General features: G+C 37.2%; 1 protein-coding gene across 1 annotated transcript in view; it reads left to right on the forward strand.

Annotated features, from left to right (window-relative positions):
• Positions 1 to 27,727, forward strand: part of LOC146141036 (E3 ubiquitin-protein ligase pellino homolog 1-like) — a 36,858-nt gene that overhangs the window by 1,530 nt on the left and 7,601 nt on the right. The window contains exons 3-7 of the mRNA XM_083391405.1: positions 1,127 to 1,225; positions 16,730 to 16,842; positions 19,357 to 19,450; positions 20,110 to 20,307; positions 27,276 to 27,374. Of these exons, the coding sequence (XP_083247531.1) occupies positions 1,127 to 1,225; positions 16,730 to 16,842; positions 19,357 to 19,450; positions 20,110 to 20,307; positions 27,276 to 27,374 (603 nt within the window). The remainder of the gene's footprint in view (positions 1 to 1,126; positions 1,226 to 16,729; positions 16,843 to 19,356; positions 19,451 to 20,109; positions 20,308 to 27,275; positions 27,375 to 27,727) is intronic.

The following is a 27,727-nucleotide window of genomic DNA, read 5'->3' on the forward strand; positions in this document are numbered from 1 at the left end:
TATGGCCATTACACTAAAACAGCATTATAAGTTCTGCAAAAAAGCTGCAAGTTGAGTGCAGCCTTTCTTGGTAATTTAAACAAAAATGAGTTTTTAGCTTAATTGAGCAACTTTGATGAAATGTTTTTTTTTTTCTTAAAGTGCTGAAAATTTTTCTAAACCTTTGAGATTGTTTTTTTGAATCTCACGATAAGGAGTAAAGATCAACAACTTATTGTATTGGAATAGGCAAGGGGCTAAAACTGTACAAATGACCCTTTTTATTTTACTGATTAAGTTTTGTGTGTCGCATGGTTCCAGTTGACAGTTGTATTGGTATATCGCATTATCGCAATCCACCTAGCTAGGATATAAGCAGTGGTGGGATTCAGATTTGTTGTCAGCCGGTACTATCACAAAAGTCATAGTTTTCAGCTGGTTCTGTTACAAAAAGTCATATTTATTAGCCGGTTCTGTTACAACCGCAACAATGCAATTTTCAGACAAACTTCCACTAAGGAAAATTATTACAATTATAAAAATGTAATACTATTTTACGTGCAAACATGACAATTGCACATTTAAGAAAAACACATGAACTGCATTTTGCAAAAAGCCATTGACAATAACCAGTAATGCTAACCGGTTCGCTGATCTTATAAAATTTCGTGAGACGGTTCAATAGAACCGGTGCGAACAGGCTGAATCCCACCACTGGATATAAGTAAAGTAGTTTAACATTTACTTGGCTTAACATAACAGCACTATTTCCAATAAACCTTCTCAGCTGGAAGCTTTGGCAATTTCATTGAATCCAATGTATTTACATTCAATGGAAACTGTGCAATTTTGTTAGATATTTCATTTCATTGTGCCGGAACTATTTTATAGGTTCCTTATTGTGTGAGCAAATTTAATGTTTGAAAACTGATTTTATAAAACACTTTAAAAACGTCTTTAAATACCAGTAAAAACTTTAAAATATGTGTTCATGTTGGCAAAAGCGATAAATTGTCTGTAATTTTTTTTTTTGTTAAAAACAGATTTTATGAAACGACTTTAAATACCAGTTAACATAGCAGTAAATAAGTTTGAAATTGGTATCTTTTGCTTTTTTTATTCGTCTTTATTTTTTATTCAATTTCAGGCTTTCAATAGCAAAGACCATCACAGTGTTTCATATACTTTACCTAGAGGAGTACTCGTCGTACCGTACGTTGAAGACCCAGACACCGACATGTTTCAGGTAAATGTCATTTACAATTCTGCATAAATTTGTCAAAAACTTTTGTTTTAAGTGCTGTAATTACAAATTTTCATTATTTATTGTGATGCTGGCAATATTTATGTTGCAACTGCCGTGGCTTGTACAACACAAGTTCAGTGGAAAAAGCTATTTTGTTTATTGAGACAAGACACATTTTTAAAGAAATCAAACTTTTAAAATGTTCTGGTAACTTACCTGGGGAAATCAAGCGTTTTCTTGTGCTTAAAAAATATTTATTTTTTAGTTAAATGAAAGTCAATTATTGCTAAGTACAAGGCTTGGTTTTATTTTCGGATTTCAATGTTAGACAACATAGGTCACGCAGTTTAAACATTGTTTACGCTTTATCAACTGAGGTCTACACCGACATTACAGGCAGGTTTAGGGCAAACACAAGTACATTATTTCTGTTTACCAAGATCCCATGACCGTGAGTTTCACTTGCAAACCAATGTGATAAACTTAGATGGTGACTCAAAGGTTTTTTCAGATTTGACATAATGTTTTGCCTGTGAATGACTGTTTCACTTGTGGACAACTGACAATAACAGCTATTTGTGTTGTATTCTTGTATATATATATACACTGCCTGTAAAATGGTTACAGCTCAACAAAACGAGGTGTGGCCAATTAGCAAAGGTGTGGCAGGCTCTCTTACAACCACTATTGTGTTGAAGTCACTAGAATTATTGCCTCAGCAACCCAATAATATTCCTAATAATGTTCCCAAATAATATTTCTAATAAGATATAGATAGTTAGTGGCTGCACACAAAAATACAACGTTCAATGGGTATATATCCCTAATACTATGTTTTGCTATACAAAGTTGTTCATTTTACAACCCTGCAATAATATACTAGTGTGTTTAAATCTCAAATTATGATTTCAGCTCCATGTACTTCTATTTACCTAATGGAAAATACTGTTGTTTTTATATGGGCTTTTTCATTTTCATTTGCAATGCACATATGCTGTACCAGATAGTTTTGTGCAACTACAGCCCAACATTGGACAGGAAATTCTTGATACGTTGTGGTTCGATTTGGTGCTATTGGCAAATCACTTTGCTACAGTCGCTTGATATCTTTAGGATGTTTACACCGAGCAGAGCTACAAACGTGGCCTGGTATGTCAAATAGCATTGATAAATGTGTGGCTTCCGACAGCGTTCGTTACCAAACAACGAAACTCCGCGTCTGTTTACGAACGAGTTTTGCGTAGATACGAAAAGACGTGCGGAAAGCGTGATTACTGACGGTCTGCGTAAACACGTAGAACGGCCACGTTTTATTGCTGGTGACAGTAGATATTTGAACTTGAAAGCGGGTAACGCTAATTTACTGAGCTAACGAAATTTCGGTAACTGACGGAATTTAGAGTACTAACAGTATCTTATAAATACTGGCCGAATTTAGTACGATTTCTTTATTATTCATCTAACTGATATGATCGAACTTAAACGTCTGGCAACAGCTAGCCCCTATATATAATAACTCTGATAGCAAAATTACAAAAGTTATCTTATTAGATTTGCCTATGGTTCGGGAATTTAGAAATACTTGTTTTTTGGCACACATTCAAGTTTGATTGTTATCAGACGTAAAACGGTATAAGTTGAGTAAAAAGTATAAATTTCCGTGAATTTAAAGAAATGACAATTTCAAATTCTGCGTTGACGTTTCCCTTGTAAGCAACAAAAATTCAACGCCTAAACAAACAATAAAACACAAAGTAGAACATACAAGCACAGAATGCGTTGGAAAAAACGAGCGTTGAAGGCCAGAATTTGTAGGTGGGCTTAAGGCTACACGAGATTTTCGTGCGTGTGATCTCTTCACGCCGTATTGAAACACACCGCGATTTCGTTCGACCATGGCTGTTACGCTTGCACAACTGTGCCCTGTAATATAGCCAAGGCGCGGAAATTTCGGCGCCCCCGGTTGTTGCGTGACAATGGGCCTATTATGACGTAGCTCTTTCATCGTCACTGCCGTTTCCAAAGTCGCCTTTGAGCAACCGACCATTGGACCCCACTGTACTGTAATGTCTTCGAATGTACAGTGTTTAATGTACATTTAAGTAAATACACGCGCGACATGTTTTGTTGAAGTCTCGTGTTACCCGTGTTTAATTTCTGTTCGTTTGCTTGTGCTACAGAGGACTCAAAATACAGGACAGTGCTACATTACATTTAATGAGCTTACCACGCTCGGGCGTTCACCATACATTTGGGTATGGTTTGGCAACTGGTTTCTACTGTTTGCTTTTACGTTCGGCTAACACGTTAAGGCATTACTCTCATGAAATTGTCACTGTTTCATTTATATCCCCGCTGTGCGGTATTTTCGTCATTCTCATTGTTTCACCAAAAAACACTCGTTTTTAAAAAAAAACTGGAGTAGCCTAGGTTACGCTATGCACGGATCTGTATTGTAGCTTGATAATAACTTTCAAAGCAATTAGGTCGAGTAAATCGGCATCACCTTCAGTTTATGTGACTGAGAAGCAAATCAAAGCATCACTTATAAAAGATGAGACGCAAAATGCAAAGCCAAAAGGTCGAGTAGATCGGCATCATCTTAATAAATACGTTTTAATATGAACTTGTATCATCTTCAACTAAACCGTTATCTTTAGTTAATGTGCCTGAGAAGTAAATCAAAACATCACTTATAAAAGGCGGGACGCAATTCTTATACAAAGCAAAGTCGCCTAGATGCGAACTTTCCCAAAGACACGGCGATCAAATATTTGAAATTCGGTGTCATTTCTTGCACGTTCAAGCTGTGCCATCACCGCGTATATAGATAAAGGGCGTTCGCCGTTGTGGATAGCAACCTTGTGTAAGGCCACGAAGTGAAAATAACCCTCTCGCTCTCATCCGCATTAACATTGTCGAAACAGGACGAACGTTTCGTGATCGCAGTTTCAATAGGCCAAGTTGCGTGACTGCGAAAACGACAGGCTATTTTTCTACGCTTTGAATTCTTGCTAACCCTAGGCCATGCTATTAATCATGTCCATTTACTTTTTTTCTTAAGGTTTAAGTCATTTAATATCCCTTGTCCAGCTTAATTTAATAGTTTAATCTTAAAGAGACTATTTAATTTTTTTGAAACACAGGTTTTTACACGGCAAACCTTTGGCCAATTTACACGACTAATGATTTGTAAATTATCAAAAAACAGTTTTTCGTTAATGCTTTTCCACTTTTTACCCCTTTATAAGTTTGCGTAAACACTTTAAACACACCGGGCTCATATTTTAGATCGAGCTTTTGCACCAATACTTGTGAAAGACATCAAAGTTTTATTTTGATTAAGACATTCTAGTTTTTTTATCGATTTACAGAAAAACACTTAAAAAACGGATTTTATTATAACTAGCATAGTTTTATACGTTGTTTGCAAACAACGTCACAGTCAAACTCATAAGAACAATGTGGCAAAACAGCACATGATTTTTAAGCGCTCATATAAACCGACCTGAAGATTGCCGTGCTAGGCACATTTTCTGCAATATAGCTCCCGGGAAAATCGGCGTCGGGTTGTTGACCTTAAGCTCGCGAGCGATCAACCGTAACCGGCCTCATAAAGGCTGGGTGCTTGACGTCATCGAGTCAAAAAAGCGGCGGCCCACTTAAGGCCCAAGTAGCACCGACTTGTTAACACGAGTGTCCAAGCATTTTTGGTCACTGAGGTTTATAGAAAGAGAAAGAGAGAGAGAGAAAAAGAGAGAACAGGAAAGACAAAAAGACAAAAAGGAGAACGAGAGTGAGAGAGAACGGGAGAGAAAAAAAGAGAAGAAGGAGAACTAGAGAGCTGATTTTCGCGAGCAAACGTAAACGATCTCATTTTTCGCTTTCTTGCCAATTAGCCTTTCACACTTTCCCAGCGTGTTTAAGCGAACGACGCTATCTGGTTACGGCCGCCCGCCGCGTCATACCTTCATGACGTCACTCGCACCGGCCTGCCAATTCTCCCCGGCGGTGACGTAATGTGCGACGCACGATTTTGGACGTAGCTGTTTTTTTTCGTCTGAGCCTTACGGCACGTGTATGCAAATGCAAACGGAAAGTTTTGGTTTGTTGGAGCCAGGCTCTCTTTGGACACGATTTAAACTAAAAATACTGTTTATTCAAAGTTGGTCAACGTTTGTTTTTCCAGGAGAAATTTTGCCAACAAAATCGCATCCAAACTGAGTTAGCTTTTTTTTTAAATTGATGAACAGAACACTGACTGATTTTTATTGGTAAAATCAAAAGAACAAATCGTGTAAATAATAATCTATACAAAATAATTAAAGTTTCCTTTCACGACACCATTCTTGGGCAAGACGATTTCTTTCGGGTTGCATTAAGCTTTTCCATTTCAGCATATGTACTTACAGTTTGTCAAAACTTTTGAAACCAGGAAAGTTAATTTCCTTGTCAGTCGCTTAAAAATTTATCGCGTTTAGGGTAAAACGGATTATAACCATTTCGCATTATCTCTATCAATGTTAATTGGAAGACCCATTTTCTCATAACATTATATAAAATTTGACCTAATTATCACATGTTTGAAATGAATAGAGGGATATTCGAAAGTTTAAAATCATATGTTACCTACCTATATATGAACGTTAATTCTATATGGGCTTTGTTATTTCGAATTCCCATTACGTCCAACGAAAACCTCCGACGATTATTGCTCAAGAACTTGGCACCTAATAATTTATAGACCTTGTTGTTTTCCAGACGCAAATCTAACATCAAATATGTTTTATTTTTTACTTGTGTAGTAATATGTTTTATGGCCACCAACAAGCCATTTGTACTGCCTTGCAGAGTCAAGGTTCGTCACAAAGTTAAGCAATTATTTCGGTTCCTTCTACGACAAAGCGATCAAACATCTGTCGTGCTTTTGCGAGTTGCAATAAACGTAAGTGGGTCGCCGCGAAAAATCGATATTCGTCCCTTGGTTCGTTGCAACGTCTTTCCAGTAGTAAATTGCGACCGTTTTATTTTTTGCGCCTAGTCGGAACGTTTTCCTTATCATAAGCAACAACTAGAATACTAGAAGAATTTAAAATGTCTGTCGGCATCCTTGAGCGTTAAAAGCGCACCCCGGTTGGTGAACCATTGCCTTGATAAATAATTATGTCATAACCAAGATATTTTGACACTGTTAAAATACTTTCCTTTGCTATTTGTAGTGAGTTTTTTTTTTTACACTAAGGTTAATTTGTCGCAAAACTGTGCACCGTTTGCATTTTTGTGACACAACAGTAACTCAATTACGCATGCCAAATTAGTTTTGTGGACGGCATAACAGCAAGTCACTAATTTAATATTGTTGAAGAACATGCTGATGTGAATTGGTAGACGCCCTTGCTAAGAAACCAAGGCTGATATAAAGTCTTCAAATCTTTGAAATTCATAACTGATTTGCCAATTGAAGTCTTATTGTATTAAGTCTTTGCATTTATTTTATGTCCAGCTTAAATCATGTGGTTGAAAAGTGTCGTTCAAAACAACAACAAATGAAATGTTTCTAGTTGACCATAGCATTTCTACTGTTTTAGTTTCGAATTATGTTCAAAAATCGTCCATCGATCCAATTCGAGGTCTTAAAAAAGTTGAAATGTCTGTTGAATTTTTTTACCATTAAATCGTGCGACAACCCTGGCAACCCTGGACTCGGGGGAATTTCAGCAAACCTTAGTTAGCCGGTACAAAAGTAAGACGGGCCGAACTACAGAGACAAAAGGACGAAAGTTAATAGCCAGTCCCCATCACCCAGTGCCCGGTGAATAACGCGGCACACGTGATAAGCCGTCGTGGGCCCTTCGTCTGCTACTTACCTGCCACTAATGGATCATTCATTAAAGCTTTTCGGTCGTGGTGTGCTTTAATTCTTGAAGACCTTAGTCATTGAACACTCTCCTTACATCTTGGCCGGCATTCAGCGCACGACTGACTGCCGTACTGCGCCTAATCGACATACTGCCTTCTGAGTGTAAGGATTCATCTCACTTTATTGCGATATCTATACCCGTTATTTTCGACCGAAAACTACTTTTCTAATATCTGATTTCAATTAACCGCGCTTCTGTTGTTAAATAGGCAAAATTGTTAAAAATTGAAACATGAAAAACGTAACGTTTTACCGGTTATGGGCCTTATTTGGCTTATTAGGACATGTGATACCTCGTAGACTATTTCGGCACCAGATATTTTTGGGTAAACATTCGATTTCAAATGGCGTAAATTACTACGAATAGGCAAAATTAATATAATAAAAAACGTGCGAAGGTAGCATTTGTCAGGTTATGAGCATCAACGCCGTTGGGATAGTTAGTTGCGCTCGATTGTTATTGTTAAGTTGGAAAACGTTGTGTTGGATCGTAATCCACGACTGAAATATATTGTGTATAGGTGCGGCACGGATACCACTGCAGTATCAGACGATTACCGATATCACTTTAGTATCGGACGAGTATCGATACCACCGCTGTTTCTGAAGAGTACCGATACGACCACTCGGTATCGGGTATCTTCGATTTGTTTAAACCGAACATCCTTACTTCTAATTTATATACATTTTAGACGTTTCTATTTTCGCCCTTTACCAGGCCACGTATGACATACCTTCTTGCTAGACCCGCCCTGTGGTTTTGAAATGAGCGGTTTTGCCTAATGGATTTGGAAATGGAACAAGGCAATGACGCTTGATGCACGATCGGTGCCAAGCGTTTGTGACCTTTACCTCCATCAATCAACTAAGTAATCAATCGATCACACATCGTTTGCATGTAAGGAAAGGTGAAATCAGGCTAGCGTTCGTGTTTTCATCATGTAGAAAAGCACAGACGCCGATAAATACGGTTAATCAGGCCAAGTTTCCAAAATAACATAAAAGGTCCGATTTAATTCGCTACTGGTTCACTTTGACTGGGAACACCGAGTATATTACTTTAACTTAGCTTAAACTAGTGGTTCCAAAACTTTTAGGTATGATTTGCATTACGGATTTTTTCAATTTTAGTGAATCACAAGACATTTAAAAAAATTAAACATTTAGGGTTTAAAGATCACAGAAAAACTACATACCTAGATTTAAAAAAATACGTCGGAAAGTGTGTCATTCGCTATAATCTATTCATCTATTTGGCTAAAGTTTGATGTCGATTTTTTCCTAAATCTAGCCCTAAGAAAAAGGTAAAAAACATTCACGGGGAAGTGTGTACTCAGCTACAATCTATTCATCGTTTTTCGTTAACATTTCATGTCAATTGTTATCCAAAAAAAAACCTATCCCTAAGATGACCGCACACCTCCACTTTATGTTCCACCGGTTTGACTGTTCTGACCTCGCAGGCCTTAGTTGTCCAACTTAAAAAACACAAACGGAAACACCAGCTTGCTTCGTAGGACGTTTCCGGCCATTCTATGGGGGACTGAAATGACCTGAAGACATTTCTTGGTGAATAAGCGATTCTGTAGGATAAGGATTGAACTATAGGTCGACCCTTGATTTTATTAAAAGAAAACATAATATGGCAATGGTTAGAGGTTGTAGTAATACGTAGCAAGAATATCAAAACCCATATAGGAGTATGTAACATTTTAAGCGTTTCAAATATCTCTTATTTTGTGGCTTTGGTATTTTTATTGAAATTACCCCAAAAACGTGTATTGCGCTTGTGGTCGAAAACACGAGAATGTTTGTTGATTCACATCAAATGATGAAAAGAAAAAAAAACGTATTTACAATCAAGGGGTAAAGCAACAATATGACAACACATGCAAATTTACAGTTAAAATACACAAAATATGGAAGTAATAATTGAGCTTTACAACACCTTTTATTAATACTCTGTCATCTTTCTAATTTAGGCGCGGTCTAAAAGTGGCACTTCTTTACCCTTGGCCAAACCCGTCGGATATCGATTAGATACGAAGTACCCTGTGTCCTTATTTGGCGTGTTGTGCATTCTGATGTTGAAAACCTGTACATAGCCTCGCAAGGAGCACGGCCTAGCAATTAAGCCGAGCAGTCTGACTGGTAATTGTAACATGTTCTTATCCGGTCAATCGGCGAGTGCTGATTTAAAACCACCATTGATTCACCTATTCTTGCGTACTGTGGTTATTCGTGGCATTCTAAGTGTAATAACAGGTCATGAAAGTGCATAAGGCTTGTCGAAGGCAAACGCTTTAACTAAACAAGCGGAAACAAATCCTTATACGCTTCTTCGCGTTTGACAAGTTATATCATTGCTTTTCTATGGTGGAACGCCGTACTTCGCTTTTTAAGCTGTGTCTAAATGCAGTTTCTGAATCGGATTTGACAGCTTGTGTTCAGTTTAATTGGCAGGGTTTAAGACATTTCATCCGTATCAAATATTAAATGCCATTGATTGTTCGGGAAGGCTGTGGCTTATGTTCTCCTTTCGCATTGATCAAAAGGCTGATATATGCAAATCGTTCTTGGGCCTTTTGGTTTGGGCTATTCTATAAAACTAGTGGGTGTGTTTTTCATATGTACATTGGCAGGTCTATCGTTGTGTGCTGTATTTAGGTACACGAAACTTAAATTTGTGTTTCCTAGGTTGGCTTCTCATATTTTGATCCAAAACTTAACAAGACATTTTTCCTTTAATAAAACAAACTGAGGAGTTTTTATCTGCTGGCAATCACTAACCTTAACGGTATATTCAGTATCTATTGAGGCATATTTTATTCCTAAACGTCATCATTGGCCTTTGAGCAGTTTGTACACAACAAACATCGTTTTCTGATTATTAATTAGCTAGGCCAAAAACGAAGACAGAGCAGTAGGCTAATAGGTGTTGGTGTCGTATACCAAGCGTCGGGCTATATACTGTATTTTCAATCATAGTGTTTTTTGCCATTTTTAAGCCCATAACCGCCTAAATTGTTGATCAAATTACTTTTCCGATGCTTATAAAGCCACAGTAACTGACTCTAGTGGAATAGTTTAGAAGCCTTTTTCCCTTCCTGAAACCCTAAGATACGAAAATATCCTAACGGTTGGTAACGTCGTAAATATAGATTTAGGTCCACCAGGAAACGCATCAATGGGTAAAAATCAATATTCTGCGGTATAACAGTTAAACACGGGCGTTTCGACAACAGATACGAGCTGACCCCATCAGGTCGGCTAACCTTAACAGCCATTTGTTATTTACCCTGGAGAGGCCAGCAGTAATCGGCTCTTGAAATTTGGCCTTATAACTTCATACACACCATAAGAGCAACATTTTTTATCGATTTGTGCGACGACATTGTTGTGCAAGGCTCGGGCTCCACTGGGGACATTCGAAAGATAAAAATAGTCATTTTGATGTAAAACTAAGTTATCCAATGTAATTTCGCCAGTGAACACCAGCTGACCTTTTTAGGCTGTTAACGTTTCTAACCTTTTTAATTATTCACCCTAAAAGTTCAGCTAAAATCCGCTCCCAAATTTTCGCTTTTATAGTTTATGCCGAAAGCGTGTCATTTTTTATCGATTGGTGTGGTAAAATCGTTGGTTAATTCCAACAGGGAACATATAAATAAATAAAAAGTCGTTCTTCTGGGTAAACAAAGTTATTCACCTTACTTTGGTGGCAGACACCATATATTCTCTGGACAGTTACGTTACTTAAAACATTTATATCAGATAGTATTTGCTAACAACGGTTTTACCACACGAATCGATAAAGAATGTCACGTTTTCTCGGCGTAAACAAGTTTTAAAGCGAAATTTTATTAACAGATTATAGCTGAACTTTATAGGGTGAATAAGGTTAGAAACGTTAACAACCTTAATAAGTCAGCTGGTTTTTGCTGCCAAAATTACGTTGGACATTTTGCTACCAAAGTGTCGTGACGTCAGAAGAGCGCAATTTTGGTATCGATTCGTGTGGCGACATAGTTGTGCAAGGCTTCACAGGATACCGGTTGTTTTGCACTTGCCGGTTTAGAATTGACCTTTCGTAGCGAAATCCATTCAGCCCGGATTGTGTGTTGTCGTTATACGGGCACGCGGGCGTGTCAAAACGATAGAGACGATTGAGACGTTTAGCTCCGCGCTGTGGAATGCGATTCTATCGCGTGTTGCGCTCATATTTTTGGTATTTTTTTTTCGATTCTATCGCGTTTTGTGCTGTTTTTATCGGCAAATTAGCCTTGCTAGCAGTACTCAAATATTTCCGCTTTGCGACACACTAAGAAAAAATGTGGCACTATTACACAACGCAATCATAACGTGGTCATCACACTTTAAACACGGCGGGGCAATATACAAATATTCTAATACTATATTGGGCGCTGGTTTAGAATCCTACTTTTTTTCGTCCGGCGGTTTATATTGTTAAGCTTATTTTGGCTAGGGTTGGAGGTTTGATGAGTCAAGTATTAAGTTTACATTTATGATCCAATATTTATTTATTTCGTGCAATTTAAGTTTTTTTGCGAGTGCGTTTGCTCTAAAGTTTTCCCCGAAACAATTTGCCTCTAACATGTTCGTGTTTGCCAAAGTTACTGCTAAAAAGTGGTAGGATTCTAGACCAGCGCCTTATTATCCTATATCACACAAGGCGAATTCAAGTCTCTCATGTTTGGCTGCAACTGCATGCTCATCTGTAACACGAATAGTTTGTTTTTTAAATTACACAAAAAGTTCAGGAAAACACTTGAGAAACTCTCGAGGCGTACAAGGGTGTTAAAGGAATCCGGCACCTTTTAGCTTGTGTGTTGTCGTTTTCCTTAACGCCGCTCGTCCAATATACAGACCGTTTGAGTTTTGAATTTCATATATTACAAAGCTTTCGAAACGATTAGGGTCAAATGAATTGTTTTAACATCCATGTAAACTCGACTTTCACTGAATGACAACGCAAACATATTTCCAAACTGAGTTGTACAAACTTTCGACAAATGCGTGCAAAAACGGAAAACACTAAATGTTCTGTTCTGTTACTCTTAAAACATAAAGGCTCCCAAAGAGTTTTATTGGATTTAAACTATGAAACGGAAACCGTGGATTTAGCACATAACATTTTTAACGAACTCTAGCAACCGTACGTAACAGTTTCACCGTTGGTCACCAATAATATCATTTCTCTTGCAATCAAACGTTGAAAGATCTTCGCCTACGTATTTTGCACTGGCCCCAATTATATTAAAACATCAACGCTGGAATCCCTGAGTCATATTCTTCGCTGCTCCAACCACGAGAAAGTCAATACACCATTACGTCGCCCACTCAAAAAGATAAAATGCGCGATAGATTGACAAACCTTACTTAAAACTGACCGCATGGTTTTGTGTGGTCAAGGCTGGACGATAGGGCGTCCTCAAATATTATACAAGGCAACTCTTAAATGGATCGATCAGAGATGGGTTGCTTGATCTGAACTGGAAGTAATATCAACCACGCCCGAACTGCAAAGGGGCGGGGAAAAATGTGCCCTTGATAACAAGCCTTTGACTCTTTTAAGTCTTTAAATGTTTTTAAATCTATTTGCGTAATGAAAAGTTTCTGGTTAACCCTACGTTTTTCCAAGAGTCTTTGACAGTCTTTTAATTTATTTCATAAGTTATGTTTTTAAAAATAACCGTTTTAAACTAATTGATGCTGTGTTGACCGTCGCATTTATACTTTGCTTTCAAATTACATCAAAAAAATGTTGAGCAAGCCAATTTAAGGTCTTTGAATATCTCGAAATTATTTTCAAAAGAGTGTGTGAAAACGCAATCCCGCGAAACATTAATATCCACAAAGTTCTTTTAATAAGTGACAACTCTGAAAAGGTTCACAGCCACTTGTTTAGGGCCATGTTAATGTTGTATTGCGTCGGTAATTGTTAGGCTAACATAGGTTAAAATGCCGAAAAAATTATTCGCGAATCTGCAATTTGCAGCTGCTAGAGACAAGGCAAAGGGTAGGGGAGGCTTCCTAAACCGACGCCACCTGGCAAAAACCTATTTCCGCAAGGCTTCATGAACCGAAACCTTTGTCATTGAGAAAAACAGAGAAGCGAGCGTGCCTAGTCGCCTCTGTTTCGCCGGCAAAAGGCGGCAACTTGGAAAATAAAAGAGCGCGCGTTAGCTAAACAGCAGTAGCGTTCCAACAGGCCGCTGTTTCGGCCTGCCCAGACTTGCCCAAGCGCCCGCTTGCCAAACGACGCGAGAAGCTGTAGCGCGGCCGACAGAGGCGAAAAGCCCTCTGTATGTTGACTGAGGCGCTCTCAGCAAGATGAACGCGCACCACACCGCAGCCGCTAGCCCAGTGTGCGATTACGGCCATACCGGGAATAGTTCTGGAAGTGCGAAAGCCGTTTTTCGGAATTCTAAGCCGACCGCCGATTCCATTTTCGCCGCAGGTCTGTCTCTTGCTTACGGCGTTTTTTTTCCGTCAGTGAACAAAGTGTGGCGCGTAGGGCGTTTTGGCACGTGTTCCAAATAAACACTGGTGGTTTTTGCACCCGAACCCTGTTTTTTGACCGAGTATGCTTGGTTTGTTATACTTTTTTGGGTTGTCTTTTCATTGTTTCTTTCACTTAGTCTGCGTTTTTTCCTAGTTTGCTTCCCCGCTTGGTTTACTTGTCAGTTGTACAAAGGTTGCCTTAGTTACATTACTAGTACTGTGAAAAATCAGTCCACATGTTTCAAGTAAACAGGCCTTTTTTATTGGTTACCCAATACCTATATATATCTCTCGTGGATACCCATACATATTTCAGTACAATTTCTATACTTCTTGTTTGACTCAATCTGGGTGTTTTTTGCACAAATTGCTTCCCTTTGGTGCACTTTGTCAATTTTGCAAAGATTGTTTTCTTTACATAAAAAGGTTGATTTTCTTTACTTGACTTAGGCCTTTTGAAAATCAGTGCACATGTTTAAACATTTTTTTTTGCATATGGACAAGTATTTTCTTTTTTCTCTGGCTGAGTTCTTGGCTGGCCATATATATTTCAGTACAACCTTTATACTTTTTAATTGACTTAATCTGTATGCCTTTTTTGCCCAAATTGCTTTCGATATGATGCACTTTGTCAGTCAAATATAATTCTCGACATGACTAGACCTTTGAAGATGCCCATAAACACATTTTACTGGTGTAAAATGAGTACATATTTTCAGTTTTTAAATAATTTTCTTATATAGGCCAAGCAGAATTGTTCTACACATGTAAACTGTAGTGTTTTGCACCCTGTTTATTATAATTTGTATTATGCAGAGGTGATACCTGATTTGTTATTCTCCTTTTTGGTGGGACTGTATTTGTGTGCCTCTTTGCCCAAATTGCTTCCTGTATAGAACACTTTGTCATTCTTGCAAAAATCATTTTCTTTGCCTGACTAGGCCCCCCCGAGAGGAAGCATGACGAAAGTGACTTTTAAAGATGTAACCATTTGGCAATGACAATGTAAAATGAGTAGAGTAATTTGTTTTGGTGTTGGGTAGCCCTGTTTCGTGTAGGCTAAGTGAAATTACCTTGTTAAAACATCCTTGCATGACAAATTGCTGTTGGCTGCATTTGATCGTATATTTGTGACCACAAAACAGCCATCTACTTTGTTCTGAAGGTTTATTTATGTTTTACCTCAAATTGTGTCTGTGGAATTTGCTGAAATTCTAGCAAACAATGTTTTTCTTTGCCTGACTAGGCCTATTTTTTGTTTTTCTTTGTCTTATGCTTTGGTTACTCAACACACATTTCAGTACAACCTGTCTGGACCTGTGTAGATCCTGATAGATTTGCTGCTGAAGATTTTGCCTCATTGTAACCACGGTGAAAAATGGGTAATTTGTGACTTTAGTTGGTCTTTTCTGCTGCGGGCTAATGTGAAATTGACTTGCACATATTGTAATTAAACAGAGGTGTTGTTTGCCCCACTGAGTGTTTTTTTAGTTTTGTTTTGGCTTGATTATAGGTTATGCACACACACATTTCGGTGTTACCTTTTTTTGGTTTAAATGAAGAGTGTCCTTTTGTGCAAATTGCTTCCTGAATGCTGCATTTTATCAATTCTTTTTCACTGGTATGCCTGAGGTAATGCCTTCCTAAACTCACCCTTGTAGAGGATACACTTTGGCACTGTTTGTGTAAAATGAGTAGAGTAATTTGTTTTTGAGAACAATCAAATTTTCCCATGTAGACCAAGAAGTGTAGTTTTTGCCTTGTTAAAACATACTTACCTGACAAATTGCTGATGCTGCAGTTGATCTTAGATTTGTGACAACAAAACTGCCACCCGCTTCTTCTGTACCATGAAGGTTTATTTATGTTTTACCTGAAGTTCGGTGAGACTGTGTACCGAACTAAACAGCGACTGCGTTTACACAAGCGCTTTAATGGCAGCGGCCTCGAATTACAAGCAAACTTCTGACGCTTAATGTCACTTTTGATGTTCAAATCTTTATCACCGACGCCAACCGACTAATCACATGGAACAGTACAGCCCACTTGTTTAAAGACACCTATCTGATGTTTTGGTAAATATTTGAGAGGGTCTGCATAGCTCTGTGTTTCTAGTAAACCAACTCTATGTAACCACCTATTACTTTATTGCATTAATAAGTAACATGTACCCTCCCCCAACTGAGAAACTTTATTTACTGCCTCTTGTCTGGTAGAATTAAATCAAAGAGACTTAATGGCAAAAGTTTTTGGCCTATTTTCGCTGTTCCCTGGTATATAGCTACACAATGCTTGGCAGTGTTTAACTGCCATAAAATGTAGGTTTATAATGCCAGCTAAACAAAATATTGACAGTTGTTTTATACAGTCCAGTTTGGAATGGGATTTTTGTATGTCTACCTAACAAGCCAATTTTTATAGGGATTTATAAATAAATTTGATATTGAATGTGCAGTTTACATTGTTTTTTTGTTTTTTGGTGTCTGCAAACAAATTTGACTAATTACCATAATCCATAACCTAAAAAACACTGCGTTTAATTTTCAATTAAAAATGGTTCTTCTGAAATATTTTTTTTACACCTGCAAAAATCTTTGTGAGAGGAAACATGTTTAATTACTACAATGCCTGGCAGCAACAGTAAATTGCATTCTCTTTGAAAGCACCAATGTTTTACTTTTTTAATGTCTATTTTTGTTGTAACTCGTAAATTTAATGTGTGTCTGCAAACAAATTAAAAAAAGGTCTAATAAATCTTATTTTTTATGTTTATGGAAAGCCATGAACAACAAACAAAAGCAGTTATTTTCGTAAATAAAATGTTTCTTCTGACAAAGATTTTTATTATTTTACACTCCTCAAAATCTTTGTGAGAAGAACAATTTTTAATTGATTAAATAAAAGAATATTAAATGCCTGGCACCATCAGTGTAATATGCATAATTCAACATTGTTTGACTTTTTACTCCTTGTAACATCCTGCAGTGCACTTATACCACGTTTGGACATTTTAATTGGCATGTTTCATTGATTAAATGCCATGTCTTTGCAATTTGCAGATTGGCCGTTCAACAGAGGAGCCGATTGATTTTGTCGTCATGGATATTCTGCCCGGAATGTCGATACCCACAAGCTCCAACGAGCAACAGCCCCAGCAAAGCACAATATCAAGGTTCGTCTAGTGTAGATAAGACATAGCAAATGATATTACTCAGGATTTTACCTAGAATTATTTTAGGGGTCATGAGTCTTTCAACAAAAAAATACCAAGCAATGGGAAAAATATGCAAAAGTTTGCACAAAACCACTTGACATGATTATTATAGAAACCTGCTACAAATTTCATACAATTTTAATATAGCAATATGCTATATTACAATTAAAAAAATATACCAAAACAAGCACTAATATGACTACTATTATTTAAAAAATAACATGAATTTTTTTATACCCAAAGGCTCAAACGAGCAACAGCCCCAGGAAAGCACAACATCAAGCTCCAACTCATTTCCAGCTATTCAGTATTTATGGCCACATTTGAAATTGCGACAGAAAAAAAAAATGTTTAGGCGATTTGGGCCTATCAGTTGATTCTGCTTTGTCTGCACTATTTTATTGCTATAGATTTAAAGTAACAAATAAACTACCTAGGACTATACCTAGAATGAGTTTTTGTGGCCATGTATCCTGTGGTAATAAACAACACTGAAAAAAATACCAAGAAACCTGCTATTCAATATTTATGGCCACACGCTTGAAATTACGACTGAAAAAAATTGTTTGGTTGAATTTGTTTTGGGCGTTGTTGTACAAATACTATAGTTATAGCATACCAAATAATGTAAATCAAGATTATAGCTAGAATTAGTTTTAGAGGACATGGATCATATGACAATATTACAATTAGGAAAATATGTAGAAACAACTCTAACATAGTCACTCTTGATTTAAATTAATAATTTATTCAATCAAAATATGCAATGCCTCATATTGAAATCACTGAAATGGTATTTAATTTATATCCTGTATTAAACCCATTTGAATAGCTATCTATTTAACATCCTGTTCAAAGAGCAGTCTTGTTGGTGCTTTAATAAATTATTTCAGCTGGCTAATTTTCAAGATCTGTTTACTGTTTTAAATCCTAGTAAAACATTGTTAATTAGCCTTTTTAAATATTGATAAGCTTTACAGGGTAAATTGACATTTGGGTTTATTTTGCTAAACATATTTTTGGAAAAAATAGTTTTGTATCAGACTCAATGAATCACATACTATGGTGTGTTTTTTTATATTAAGTTGGCTCTTTTTTTAAAAACTATTATCACCTTTTTGGATATTGTGAGTTGTACCTTGAAAAATCAGAATGTTTATTCTAATTCTAAACAAACCCCCAAATTCTTTACATGCGTTAACAATAATTTGCTTTGCTGCATTGGTATTTTGATGGCAGTGATACAAATGGATTTCCAGCCTTGAATTTTGTTTTGCGGCAAGGTCACCTGTCAATTCGGTGCTAAATATTTAATGTGCAATCCCAGGTCCAAGTGTGTTGCTGGGGACAAGGTGTTTTGAATCGCGTCAGGGTTGTTTACCAAAAAGCTAGGAGCACTTTATCTCTAGATCAATGTTTATTTTATTTCAACCGCTTTCGTATCATGTATGACGAAAACTTGCCAGATTTTAATTGGGGTGTCTTTAAAACTAAACTTATGTGGCCATTTGAGTAAAACAACTATAAAGAATGTTAATTATTTGTATGTAAGCATATGATGCATTTTTTATCATTGTAAAAAAATATTCCGACTGTAAATATTAATTCACTCGCAATCCCGCATATCTAAAAAAAGTTCTTTTTGTTTATTTTTTGGTGTTACGGACAAGGTGTTTTGAATCGTGTCAGGGTTGTTTACAAATACATATGAGCACTTTATCCCTAGATCACGGTTTAGTTCATTTCATTATGATAAAAACTTACCAGACTTTAATTACTGAGTTTTTAGAACTGAACTAGTGCGGTCATTTGAGGATAAAAAAATTTAAGTCTTTGTAGTTAAACATTTAATACTTGAAAAAAATTTATGTAAATGTCAATTTACCTGCATAAAAAATGTTCTTTTTCCTCTTTTGCTGCTGACAAGGTGAAAAAATCCTGAAATCCTGTCAGGGATGTTTACATTTTTGGATCACTGCTGAATTTCTTACCATCTGACAAATATGTCAATGTCATCCTTTTAATTAATTTACAAGTTATTATGTACTAATTAAGTGATTTAACAAGATGTCATCTGTTTGATACCAAAGCAAAATTTAAGAATATATTAAATATTTTGAATTTAAATATCTAGCACAAAGCATCTCATATCTTAGTAAAAAATATTCCTTCAAGTATTAATTTGCCTGCCTGACTGCTCTAAAAGATATATTTCCACCCCTTTTAGCTTAAATTTGCCTTAAAGTTGAAATTTAATGTATCTTAGTTTTAACCACCCTAGAGTTTTAAACAGTTTTTTTTTTGGTGTTTTCGTGGGATATAAATCTGTAAACACTGTTTTTAACAATAGAAAATCGCTTGTTGTGGCTTTGCACAATAATACACTTCCTTAACTTAAATGTGTATTTGACTAGAGTCACATTGTTCTACTTGAACTGAGGTTTTTTACCAGCTTTTCTCTTCTAATTGCAGGTTTGCTTGTCGGATAGTGTGCGATCGTAACCCCCCTTATACTGCACGAATATTCGCGGCAGGGTTCGACACATCGATGAACATCATTCTGGGGGTAAGCCTTTTCTATTTTTCTTGTGTATTTCTTTTCCATTCATTATTGTATCCGAAGACCCATATGATTTCATTACAGTTATTATTTTTTGAGGAAAGCGTAACTATAGAAAATTGGAAATTTAACAGGCCAGGCCATTTATTAAGTGTTGTTTAGTTTATTTGAAACGCAAAAAAGCGTTGTTAATGTAAAAAAAAAACACTTTGTCTTTTTCAAACCTCTTACTTTGTCTTTGTCATACCTCCCTCAAAAACACACAAAACTAATATGCCAGTACGATGAAGAAAGGTTTCTTATTGCTTTATAGCAATTTACCTAGCAGCTTCAAGATACTAAATCCTTGTTTATTTGATAACACGCATTTCGCAATGGCATCAATTATTTAGGTGCGTTACGACAATATCGTTATGGAATAACGAGTGTCCATTGTTTTTATCAATTTTTACTTAACACCATTACATACTTACCTACATAGGTTAAAAACGTCTTGTTTATCAGAATTGACGCGCACTGAAAGCACGGAAAGCATAACCCTATTTGATCTCATCAACCCTTATTAAAAAACAACATAAAAAATAAATAAAATAACCCTATTTGATCTCATCAACCCTTATTAAAACCAACAGCTCATTCAACACATATTCTCTTAACCTTTACAGGAGAAAGCGCCCAAATGGATGACCGAAAAGTACGGTAGTAAGATAATGGACGGGCTCACCACCAACGGTGTGCTGGTCATGCAGCCCAAGAACGGCTTTAGCCAGGCGGCCGAACCCACTCAGTGGAAGGAAACGTCGGTTTGCGGCGAAATTTATCACCTGCGGGAATCCCGCTCTGCGCAGTCGCCCGGCACCAAGGTGTGTGTTGTGTTTTTGTGTTTGTGCTGTGAGGCAGTGCTTCTCTGCCTGAGTGCCTGTGATACAAGCAATGTTTTTAGGCGCTAGGGAACGAAACGACAGTGTTGTAAACAAGTCGTTTTCAAGTCGTAGTCAAGTCTTGCAAAAATCAAAAGTCAAGCCCCAGATCACGTCATCGGTTGCCCTCAAGTTATTTGACAAAATGACCCAAGTTCAAGTGAAGTCCAAAAGAAGTCAAATTGGCCAAAGTCATTGTAAGTCCCAACCAAGTCATTTGAAAAATAACTTCAGTCCAAGTCGAGTATTTTGCAAAAGTAATAAGTCCAGTCCCAGTCCATGTCATCGGTCGCCCTTAGGTTATTGGACAAAATGACTTAAGTCCAAGTCAAGTCATCTGTCTAAGAGACTTAAGTCTTAAGTCAAGTCATTTCAGCCAAAAAAAATTAAGTGAAGTCATTTTGTCGAAAATACTTGGGACAGTTCAATGACTTATTCATTACTCACTGTGAAACGGTATCTTGGATTTTTTAACAGTAGTTCGAAATGGAGATCGACCGATATTATTTTTGCGGACTAATACCGATACACAAACTTATATGAAGGAGTTGCGGTAACTTGAAAAAATTGTTAACGCTCTGCTAAGACAAGCCATTTAACAATCGTGAGTACGCTAGTGATAAAACAAGGCTTTTAAGATGGTACGCAAGCAACTTTCGAGTCTTAGTTAGTTTTAACAAGTGTGTTATTACTGCGGCTGTCTTAAGTTATATTCTCCATAATTATTATACCTACCTACGACCTAAAATCTGCGTTGATGCAGAGTACGCTAGTGATAAAACAAGGCTTTTAAGATGGTACGCAAGCAACTTTCGAGTCTTAGTTAGTTTTAACAAGTGTGTTATTACTGCGGCTGTCTTAAGTTATATTCTCCATAATTATTATACCTACCTACGACCTAAAATCTGCGTTGATGCAGCTAATTTTTTTCTATTCATTTTTGGCTTCAACAAAGCAAAATCGTGCCGGATCGTTTCCTTTTAACATAAAGTGATGCGCGATAAAAGTAACACGCCATAACATAAGGTTTGTCAACCAATACCTCTCCTAATCACCACAGATTTCTACCAACTCAAAATATTTTCGGATCTAGGCGGTTTAAACAAGATAATAAAACAAGCGTAGTATTACTGCGGTTGTCTTAAGATTTAAGTTATATTATCCATATTATACCTATACCTACAACCTAAAATGTGGAGATATCGCGCCAAAACAAGTTCATTTTTTCTATTCATTTTTGGCTGCAATAAAGCCAAATCGGCCGAGATGGTTTGCTTTTAACATAAAGTAGTACCCAGTAAAAGTAACACGCCATAAGGTTTATAACCACTATTGAAGAGCAAACAGTCGCCTGTGTGTTCTGCATTTCTTTCTGTGCCGTGGGTTGTTTATAGAGCGCCTATAGAGAGCCACTATTTTTAAGTTAGTTTCGGGTCCATTTTAGATTTTCCCTTTTCTCAGCACCATTGGCAGATCGTCCAGATAAAATATCATTGCCAATAAACCGGACAGGCTTTTCTTTATTGTGCTGGGCTTCCTTTAGTATTGAACTTTGAACAATTTTTAAGCGAATTGCTTTTTGTCTACTTCGACTATAGTTGGCTTTTTAACCGTTTTTTGACGTGTCTGGCACTGGAGGTCTAGCTCTACTAAAATCTCGCACTACAGTGATTTAGTAATTGCTCGGCTCTACTGTTGACGCAGTTGGCGTTTTAACCCGATATAACATCATGCTTGCCACTATAGATCAACCCGTTATGTCATGTTTACCATTATTTCCAGCATTTTCGCAGTAATGTTACATCTGGAATCGATCATGCACAGGTGAAATTAGTATTCATGTTTTAGTGCAGCCATTTTTGGCCAACATTCTACGTTTTCGTTTGTCCCAAAAGTCAAGTGTTCGCCTGACGTAAGTGTAACGCTTGCTGTGTTCAGGGAATAAACAAGTGATAATAAATCGACAGTCATGTAAAGTTAAAAAAAATATTGTTTTCCAACAATATTTTCGTTTTTTTGGCTGATGTAGTCGCAAGGTCGCCCATTCTGCCGTACTGAATTAGCCTAAACTTAGACACTAAATCGCGTTCAATACATACGTGACAAATGCCCATTAATAAATTTGTATCAAGGCAGCAGTTTGATACGTGTGCACGAAATGCCATGGAGACGTATTTTGTTTCCGGCTTTTGGCCAAATTACCCAGTTACTGCCAAAGTGTGCCAATTTTTGCCTTAAAAACTCCCAACCTATTTTTAGGCCCTCTCTGTGCCAATATCAACTGAACGTTTTTAACTTCGCCCTGTTTCAACGCAAATATTGGCCGATATTTCTATACTCGCTTGGCCGAATGTTATGTTTGCTCTTCTTGTATATCAAATGCGAATCAACTCTAAAAATAAGCTTGACATGCGAACTGGGAAACGAAGCAGAGAATAATGTTTCCCGTAACGTTGTAACAATTTTTTGACATATTTTTCGTTTTAAACTAATGATTTTTTTTTAACTGATAATGATAAACTGATGATGATAAGTACGTATCGTAACGTCTTTATCGATAGGATGTTGATTTACTCTAACTTTTTGGCTTTGAAATTCATTATTGCTTTTTTTGTGTGTTTAAATGCATCACGGTAACGCAACATTTCTTAAAACATTTTTTTCCTTGCGACTATTTTGAAAAAGTTAACCTTTTTTTAAGGCATTACTGGGACTTTCTGTTTGTTGAAAGTGCTTAACTTGGTCTCGAGTCATTTTGAAATGACTTGTTTACAACACTGGCATGAGACGCAGAAGTTCCTAAAACCGTTTTTGCTGTTCGTGCAATTTAAGAAAACCAGACTAGTTTTATTAGGAAGTAAATGACTATATATTGCGATTACGAAAAAGGGCGGTAAGTCATCCACCACTGTTCAAATATATGTGGAAAACGAAAGTCTTGACTGAATAAAAACCGTTTTATGAGAAAGCCTATACAAGAATACGCAATTCGTCTTTCGAAAACGCGCCAACCCTTTGTGAACAGTCTATAAAAAAACGAATGAAACCCAAAGATTAATATACGAACCGAAACCGCGCCGACCACCGTATTAATAACGCGACAAGAACTCAATAAACGTCCTTTATTCCAGTTTTAATGTTGATATATCATTTGACAAATCGCGAACTGTTGTATCAGCGGGATATTTGAGCCATTTTTGTATGATAATTTTAAGATTACTAGTTTCAAAAATCTGTTTTTTGCAATATTTTAGAGAAGCAATAGAGGTTCGCCCGGGTAAAATATAATCGGATAAAATAGAGAATCACTGTTTCAGGCTGTCGTCGATTTTCATCAAAATGTAGTGGATTAATAATCTGACTGTAAATACACTTCTTTAGGCTAAAGCGGATTTCAGGCTAAGTCCAGGGGTTCTTAAACTTTTTTTTACCGCGGACCCCTAAAATTGTTTTTGGCTTCGCGTGGAGCACGATAGGCACCAAAATTCAAAGATTGACGTCACAGTGCAAATAGACTTCGTAAATCTGTTGATTTCGGTCTAAAAATGTGAAAGTGTAATGGAGTCTAAATACAGTCAGTGCAATACCGTTTTGTTTTTAATTAAACTGCTTTCTTTGAAAAAGTGATTAGTTTTTAAATATACTCTAATATTTCAATTAGGCCTTCACGGAACCCCTATAGTACAGCGGTTCCCAAACTGTGGGCCATGGCCCGGTACTAGACCACCAAGACATTTTAATGGGCCACAGAGCCATTGAGCAGATTCTACTGTTTTGTTATACTGTAGAATAGATATTATGCGCTTTGTTTTGAAACACAATAATTATTTAACAAGAAAGGTCATTGTCTCCTGAAAAAAAGGGTTTTAGCTGCTGTGTTGGAGATACCAGTACTTGTAAATGAGAAGTCCAAGCAGCGTAACCGTATTGTAGTTGAGCAAAATTTTTGTTGTTCTCTGTCATCAACAGAGCCAAGAATTCTGAATCTTGTAGCCAAATGCCGAATTTCGACAGCTGGTCTTCGCGCCGAAATCTGTCTCCGAGCAAAGCAAATAAGCGGCGACAATCTCGACTTGGGCGAATCGCTAGATTTACGCGCGTCTACCCCGACAAGTTTCGGCAGGCCGAGGCGGCGTCTTTTTGCCGCTGTTTGTGTCAAGGCAACACGGTCAACAGCGTCGTCTTTTGGTTTGTGCGAGCGGGGACATGTCCCCTTTCGTCCCGTGGGTCCGACTTGGCAACTGTAGTTTTATGGCCATTTAAATGGGCAAAAATTCATTTTTCGGAATTTCGGAAACCGATTTTTGGCTGGAGCTTAATTGAAAAACTATGCATCGTAGAATTTAAAAATTTCAGATATGACGTTGAGTGGTATGTAGGTGCGAAAAAAAGGTTTAGGGAGTGAAAAAAACGGTTTAGGAGCCCCCCCCCCCCTATGGGGTCCTATAATTTGGGAACTTAAGATCTAAAATGGTGCTTGTTCTTTGTAGCTATCTACTCCTATCTAGTTTTTTAATTGTATTCAATCGAAATTATAGCTTTTCGGTTTTCCGAAGTTGGGTTGAAAATTGAATTTCAGGCCATAGAACTCACCTCCATGAGCCGTGACTGAATTATGTTCCCCTGAAACAAAACAAAAATCCGTGGAATAAAATTATTTTTTTTCCAGGACATCGTGAATTAGGTTCGCACCATATAATAAAATTAGCAATTCATAGAATAGATTAGTATTAGAGTAAGCAGCATGTGGCTCGAATTCGTTAAATTAAACAACAATATCACATCTAGTAGTCCAAGTCTTCCCTCATTGAACGATATCTGGCCGAAGGTACGTTGGCACCAGTCCAGGGAATAAAATAACGCCGTAAAGTTTTACCGCCGCTCATCGTAAAGTGTCCTCGCCCACCAGTCAGTCCGTCTACGCTGCTTATCCGATTTACCGTTTTTATAACAGTCACTGGTGGTATATTTTTAACGTCGCCTTTAATTTGTGTTTAATCTGTGGTCACACTTGTACAAGCAGTTTGCGACGCCTTGGCTGTTTTTCCTTTTGTCCGTTCTCTTAAAATGGTGTCTGTGTTTTTTTTGCAAACCTTACGTAGCTGTTCGGGGTCACGTAGCTATTTTTATCTGGATGTCGCCCCTAAATTTGATGCACAATGGATAAACGAGAACTGGGAATCATCTTTAGCTCTTCCGTTTCCAACAAAACATGACCAAGGCCTTTATATTGGAGTACATACCTTATTTTTCACAAACTCAGCGACAAATTTTTGTAATTTACAATTATACTTAAAAATGTAGTTGAAAGTAAGATCGTAATTGTATTTATATGATTGAAAAATAACTAGTTCTGTTAAAAGACAATTTGCGAATCAAAGCTTTGATCTAACAAAATGAAATATTTGATAAAACGTGTTTCTGTTGCGATTTAAATAAAGTGGGTTGTTTTATTTTAACATACAGTCATCTATGGCAATTTACAAGGTCGTTTCAAGGACGAAAAAGAACAGGGCCAGGGCGCCGTACGTTGCAATGGCAACCGTGCTGGTCGGGTGCATGGTCAGGTGACCTTGGTAGGAGAGCAGGACGACCTTTGGAAAAACACTTGCTTAACGAGACTTACCTGGCGGCCGTAATATTGTATTTGTAAAACACTATTAAAAATAACTATTTTCCCCAAAACACAGGAATAATTTTCCCAAAGCGAATAGCAAAATAAACACCTGCTTTATAACCATCTACCGACACATTGCCATCCGCTCATTTCAAATTCCCCTTTTATTGTTCATACTGACGCCTCATCATTCTGACACTTCCCGCTTAGCAAAGCTTGTAAACCTTGCAAGTAAATGTCAGGTTGCAGGCTGATAGCTGCCATTTGTCGTTTATTTTCTGTGAAGTCTACCGACAAACACGGCCAACGTAACATGTATGCCTAATTTGCCCGCTCTATTGGGTTACAAAGACAGAACAATTGCGTTACTCAATTGGCACAACTCGAAATAGAAATGTAGGACACCTGAAGATTCTCAACACTCCGGTATCCTGTAATCCGATATTGCAGGGGTTCTTAAACTTTTTTTACCGCGGACCCCTAAAATTTTCTTTCATCTCGCGTGGACCACTGTAGGAAAACAAATATAAAAATTGACGTCATAAATTGACGTCACAGTACAAAAAGATTTCATAAATTTGCTGATTTTCGTCAAAAAATGTGAAAGTGAAATGGAGTCTATATACATTCAGTGCAAAACCGTTTTATGTTTAATTAAATTATTTTCTTTAATAAATTTATTACTTCTTAAATATACACTAATATTTCAATTAGACCTTCATGGACCTCCCAAAGCTAGTTCACGGACCCCCAAGGGGTCCATGGACCCCAGTTTAAGAACCCCTGCGATATTGTGACTAGGGCTGTCCAATAACATAGGATCGGGGGCTAGTTTGATCGTTGTATCGGACATAATACGAAGTATCAAACAACCATCGTTGTAACTAGATTGTTTGGGTCAACTCTAGATATGTCACCATGTACTTCGGCCGAATGAGTTAAATTACTAAAATACAGCACTTAAAGGCAAATATGTCAACCCTATAGTATCATACGAGTATTGATAGTGCCACTTGAAATCCGGTATCGGTTCCAATACATTAATATCGGACAACGAGAACCAGCATATAGAGAAAAAGTTATTCGTTTCATCCTTTAAGATAGCAACTGGCCAGTTAGGTGTGGAAAGTTTTGTCCGGCTCATTACTATTCCGATTAAGCCACCAAGGTAATAAGTGCGATTTGAACTCACAACCGTGGGAATACGCGACCAATGTTATGCCGAGCAAAATGCATGTTTAACAAGGCCGTTCCATCAACAAAAAGCCTAATGCCATTTTTTTGCATTTGACAGGTGGAAACGGACGATAACGTTCTTGTGAACGGAACACTGATTGACCTGTGCGGTGCAACGTTGCTCTGGAGGTCTTCAAGCAACAGGGAATGTATGCCGGTGGGTATTTCTTTAATACTTTGAAAGTACATATCGCATATAGGTATTAAATTCTACCCATATTTTATCAAACTCTTGTTTGGCATTTTACCTCGGCATGATGCTAAGCAAAAACAAATTGCAAGCAAATTGGGAAATTTGTTTAACTTTCACGAAAAGCTATATTATGTTTTCGTATTAAATTGACCAGAATGTACCGATACCGGTATCGTACTAGTCCAGGCCTTTCTGGCATTGAGGTAAATTATGAGGTATAGTACTCTGCAGCAGTTTCCTTAAATCCTTTTTGGCCTTAACCCCAAGTACATTTTACCAAACTGTTTTTTTTTTTAAACCAGCTGGTACGCGACTGG

The sequence above is a fragment of the Ascidiella aspersa genome, chromosome 6 (assembly GCF_963924565.1).
Source record: "Ascidiella aspersa chromosome 6, kaAscAspe10.2, whole genome shotgun sequence".
In the NCBI taxonomy this organism is placed as follows: Eukaryota; Metazoa; Chordata; class Ascidiacea; order Phlebobranchia; family Ascidiidae; genus Ascidiella; species Ascidiella aspersa.